This window comes from Melitaea cinxia, chromosome 26 (assembly GCF_905220565.1).
Source record: "Melitaea cinxia chromosome 26, ilMelCinx1.1, whole genome shotgun sequence".
NCBI lineage: Eukaryota > Metazoa > Arthropoda > Insecta > Lepidoptera > Nymphalidae > Melitaea > Melitaea cinxia.
Genome location: NC_059419.1, coordinates 8,197,758 through 8,203,125, shown reverse-complemented (window position 1 = coordinate 8,203,125; position 5,368 = coordinate 8,197,758). Strand labels below are relative to the sequence as shown.

The window sequence follows — 5,368 nt, the reverse complement described above, 5'->3', positions numbered from 1 at the left end:
TTCGTAACGAAATGAGATTCGCGTCGATGATTTGTTATATAATTCTGTATGAATGGCTGTGAAGGTTAAAATATTATTGGAAAGTAATGTAAATGGCTACAGGTTTGATTAGTAATAATAATAAATTAATTAATAAACGCTTCACACTCAACGGATCTCAGTAGGATTTTCTCCTGTGTTGGGGGTCCGGAAACACGTACAATACACAAAAAAAACGCCCAGACCACGACAAACATCTATATGTTCGAACAAATGTCTGTCGTGAGCGGGAATCGAACCCGCGACCGCCAGCGTAACAGCCAGTGCTATGACCGCTGCGCCAACCTACATAAAAAAATTGTGTTTACTACTAATATTTTTTCTATTCTAAGACATATGTTGTATCCACTAGGCCCAGGAGAGTTTAAGATGAAAAATTATGCGCCAGTCAGCAAAAGAACGTGGCAGAATTACGAGTAATTTCAACCAGTCTAGTTCTATATTGACCAAGAATGGGATGTTTACAGACTATTCCGTTTAGCTTGTGGGTAGCTCGTACCTACCTTAATTATATATTATGTATGTACCTTTCATTAATATAGAGTAACATTAGTAGTATTTTTTATACGTATATGGTAACATTTTGTTTTGATTTAGTCATGCTTCGTAATTTTCTATAAACACCTGTTTATGGTTTGGTAAGAATTTTTTTTATTATTATATTATATTACCTAGTCTATGTAAGGTCTGAATTCAATGTTTTCCTAATTAAGTAGGTATAACGACCCACACAACAGCACATTTTCGAATAAAATAAATCCAGCTCCAGCAGGATTGGTCTACACACTACGATCACGACAAAAATTTGTATGGCCAATACAAATGTTTTTCATGAGCAGAGATCGAACTGCAAACGCAAAAGCCCGAGCTATGACCGCTGCAACGCATCGTCAGTGATTCACGAATTATAACAACAATATCAGAACCTGGCAATAAAATGAACAACTAAATAAAGGTATATAAAAGCTATCAAACATGCGATCGTCTTCAAACTGAACAGTAAATTAAGACAATTCCGCTTAACGACATATTGCGAAAGCAATTTATCGCTGGAAACGTTATTGTACTTACAAATCTAATCTACATACATATCCATATAAAGTTTATGGTTCTACAAAATATATAGAAAATGATAGTAAATTTTAATATTTTTAACTAGCATCCCGCCTTGGCTTCGTATGGGTATTTAAAAAAAAATTCAAATGTTTTATTTGTTTTTACCGTATTTTTTTGAAAATGTAATATAGACTATGTCCCCCGCAGATAGTGTACCTTCCCAACAGTTAAAGAATTTTTCAAATCAGTTCAGTAGTTTCGGAGCCTATTCAATGCAAACAAACAAACAGTTAAATCTTTCCTCTTTATAATATTAGTAAAGATAATGTTAAAAATTACTAGCTCACCTAGTCAACTTCGTACCGCAAAGACAGGCAATATATATATTTTTTACTTTTACAATAAAATTATCGCAGTCATTAATCGAAATAAAATATAATCTATATTTAATTAGAACAGAGTTACAGATCTGCGTAAAATTTTATTAAACTGGGCCGATGTCGATGATGTAGTAGTTTCGGTAATCCGTCCAGACAAACATTGTGACACGAGGTTTTTATATATACAGATAAATTGTAACTGATAACTATTAAACTAATAATCTTAAAATTTTGTTACTCTATTCGATTATATTACTATCCGCGAGAGAACGGAGCAGCCCGACTGGGGTAGTACCTCGACCTTACAGAAGATCACAGCAAAATAATACTGTTTTCAAGCAGTGTTGTGTTCCTGTTGGTGAGTAAGGTGACCAGAGCTCCTGGGGGGTTGGGGATTGGGTCGGCAACGCGCTTGCGATGCCTCTGGTGTTGCAGGCGTCTATAAGCTACGGTAATCGCTTACCATCAGGTGAGCCGTACGCTTGTTTGCCGACCTAGTGACATAAAAAAAAAAAAAAAAAAAAAAAAAACGAAACTAACCGACATAGCCCACAGAATTAGCAAGTAGAAGTGGCAGTGGGCTGGTCATCTGTGTTGCAGGACCGATGGCCATTGGAGCAGACGGGTCTTGGAGTGGAGACCGCGTCTTGGCAAATGCAGTGCGGGACGTCCTCCGGCCCGTTGGACCGACGATCTGCGTAAGATGCCGGTGTTTGCTGGATGAGGATTGCGGAAAACCGAAATGTCTGTCGCGAACTTGGGGAGGCCTGTGTCCAGCAGTGGACTGCAATAGGCTGAACTGACTGACTAACTGACTACTCTATATTATTAAAATCATTTATACAATTGCTAGTACAACATCGATTGATCGTTAATTAATTATATTTTGTGGGATTTGTGTAATAATTTTAAGCTAATGGAATATTAATTGATCTTAAAACTGAAATCTGATTTTTTTGCTCTGCGGTAAAAAAAAGTGCAATTGTAACTTCTTTTGAACCATGATATAAATAAGCAACAAAAAATTACGTTACTTAAACATGTTATCTATGTATACTAATATTATAAAGCTGAAAATTTTTTTGTTAATTTAAGCGCGCTAATTTCAGAAACTACTAGTTCGAATAGAAAAATTTTTACCAAGCTATAGAATGTATAATATTTTAGAACCTCTTTTTTCTCAAATTCACGAGGATAAAACCGCGGAGCACAGCTAGTACGATATAAAATATTAATAATAGCTGAACTTAAATCTTGTTACTATAAAATTTTAATATTAACGTTCTGACTGAATAATCTGATATTATTATAAAACTAAAATAAAAATGAAATAATATTTTTAATATTATTATTTAATAAAAATAAAATAATCTAGAATTACATCACAAATATAATAATTATAACATTATATACAAATATAGACTATACATGATTAAAAATAAATAACTAGACATAATACTATAAAATCAAGATGTTTGAAAAGAAACATTAATTTTAACATGATTTGGTAACTATATAAAATGCTAAATTAAGTTATATTAATATAAATCCCCTCAACGGGATGTAGTCTTTGATTGCGGTCTTTTCTTACTCGCTGAGAGTCTACGGTTGTGTGCCATCAATCCCATCTCTAATATATCATCGATTTCAGATATCTCCTTACAAGTTATTGGTAAATTATTACCTTCTATCGACAAATTGATCAGACCCCTTGGCTTTCTGTCTAGAAGCTTCTGAAACATTAACACGCCTAAAATCTTTTTCAAAGATAAATATGAAAGGTTATTATACGCCAAATTTAAATAGCACAGTGCGTTGTTCCCTTTCGAGTACACCGTACCATCTTTTACAACTGTGTCGTATGAATTGTATGGATCCATAAATTCGCCGAGACTACTTTCAGCCATGTTCAATGCTTTTTCGTAGTATAACATATCTAAGTTAGCAAGACTTTTAGGATCAGCGATCGATTTCAAAGAAGTATCTTTTTCTAACTTCCCTTTTTTGCCAGACGCAGCTGAAGTTGGTCTTATCGATTTCCTTTTCATTTTCTTATCGAACTCACCAGCTTTTAATTCTTTAAGCATCAGTTCGATTAATTCATTTTTACGTTTTAAATATAGCATATGTCTCTGTCTAGTTTCGAATACTTCGTCTTCTGTTAATGAAAATTCTGTAAGTATATCCAGAATAAGACCAACTCCATGATCAGTCAATCTGTTATCAGCTAAGCTCAAGTAACTTAACTGACGATTCGATCTTAAAGCATCTGCTAAGTATCTCGCTCCAACGTCTGTTACACTGTTTGAAGATAAATTGAGAATAAATAAAGATTTAGACGCAGGTAATGGATAACTTAATTTTCTGGCTATATTCCCAACAACTAAATCATCTATTTTGCATATTGATAAAGATAGGTGACGAATAGAGTTAGGTGTTTCCAGCAAAATGTCATAATTTGCTTCTTTTAAAAATGAGCCATCTAAACAAATTTCAGTTATATTAGAACTATTTAGAAACTTATGTATCTCATATAACGTGTACTTATCCATTCCACCATTGATGACAATTTTATTAATATTTGGCAAGAATTTTACAATTAAACCGATTATTTTAAACAGTATTCTTGGTATGTGTTTGTTTTTGATAAATTTAATTTCAACCAAGTTATCAAAGCTGTCGAAGGTTGCTGATATCCTCACTATCTTGTGACTTGACTGTAATTGTGGTAAACCTGAAGTCGACTCCTTTTCTTGATCCGATCCGACATCGTAACGCGATTGTGTCAGTTTTACGCGACTTTTAGCCTTTTTACTTCGGTCTGTTAAAGCTGAGCTAACGTACTCATCTGAAAAATAAGTTGTACATAAAAAAGTGTGCATTAGACCTAACTCATATATTCCTCATAACTTCCGTTCGCCTCGCCCAATCACATCTTTCGTAACGCCCTCGATACACTTTCACCAGCTTACTCCCAAAATCAAGCGTGCTTAAAGAAGTTTTACTTCAAAAATATTTTTACGCAAAGATATATATGCGGAATTTGTGTTTTGACGTCAAGTTTGCTACAGACTATTACGGGCCTGATCATCATTACGAGAAATGTATATATGTATGGTATAAATAAATATCTACACAATAAACATACGGTCGTCTGTTCCTAAAGTAAGCAACTTAATGCTTGTGTTATAGGTAACAGCTGACTGGTATAGCTACATATATTTTTTTTGTTAAACATACTTTTAAGTAATACATATATAAATAAATATATATATTACACCCAGACTCGGGATGGAAACCCGCAACCCCAGGAGCAGAAAGCAGGGTCACTACAAACTGCGCCAACGGGCTAGTCAAGGTAGTATAGGTTAGTACTTAACAATTATTACTTATGGCTTATTTACGTCAAACGGATTATCAGGCTAAAGTTTTACAACAAACTTACTTTGATAAACCTTATTGATAAGAATAGTCGAATCCAGTTGTAACTGGTTACAAGCCCAGGGCAAGTAATTAAGAAAATCATCAGGTGTTGGTCGGATGTCCGTAGGTTGATCATCACCGCTGTACTTTTCCATATTATCAACTCAAATTAATTATTGCATTTCTTTTATAATTCTTGATGAACTTCTTTGATATTATTTTCAATTTTTTCTGTATGAAAATGTTATTTTTCTTTGTATTTTTTCTTTCTATTTGCGGAGTCCTTTCCACTGCTAATGTCATATAAAATGTATTTCTATTAACGTCTAAATGTCAATTTGAAAACAGAATAAAGAGATACTATATAAGTTTTTTTTTTTTATTCTTATTGACTTTGTATTGTATTATCTGTAGTTAAGTGTCCTTACCTTAGTACAAACTCTTGGATCCTAATATTTTTTAACAGGTAA

The 5,368-nt window shown here is 33.5% G+C and overlaps 1 protein-coding gene across 1 annotated transcript; it reads right to left on the bottom strand.

The window, feature by feature from the left end:
- Positions 1–3,028: 3,028 nt before the first annotated feature.
- On the bottom strand, positions 3,029–5,053 carry LOC123666454 (leucine-rich repeat-containing protein 71-like). Its single transcript, XM_045600546.1, has 2 exons — positions 4,921–5,053; positions 3,029–4,323 (listed from the first exon to the last, which is right to left on the bottom strand). The coding sequence occupies exons 1-2, from the start codon at positions 5,051–5,053 to the stop codon at positions 3,029–3,031; spliced, it is 1,428 nt and encodes a 475-aa protein (XP_045456502.1).
- Positions 5,054–5,368: the final 315 nt, after the last annotated feature.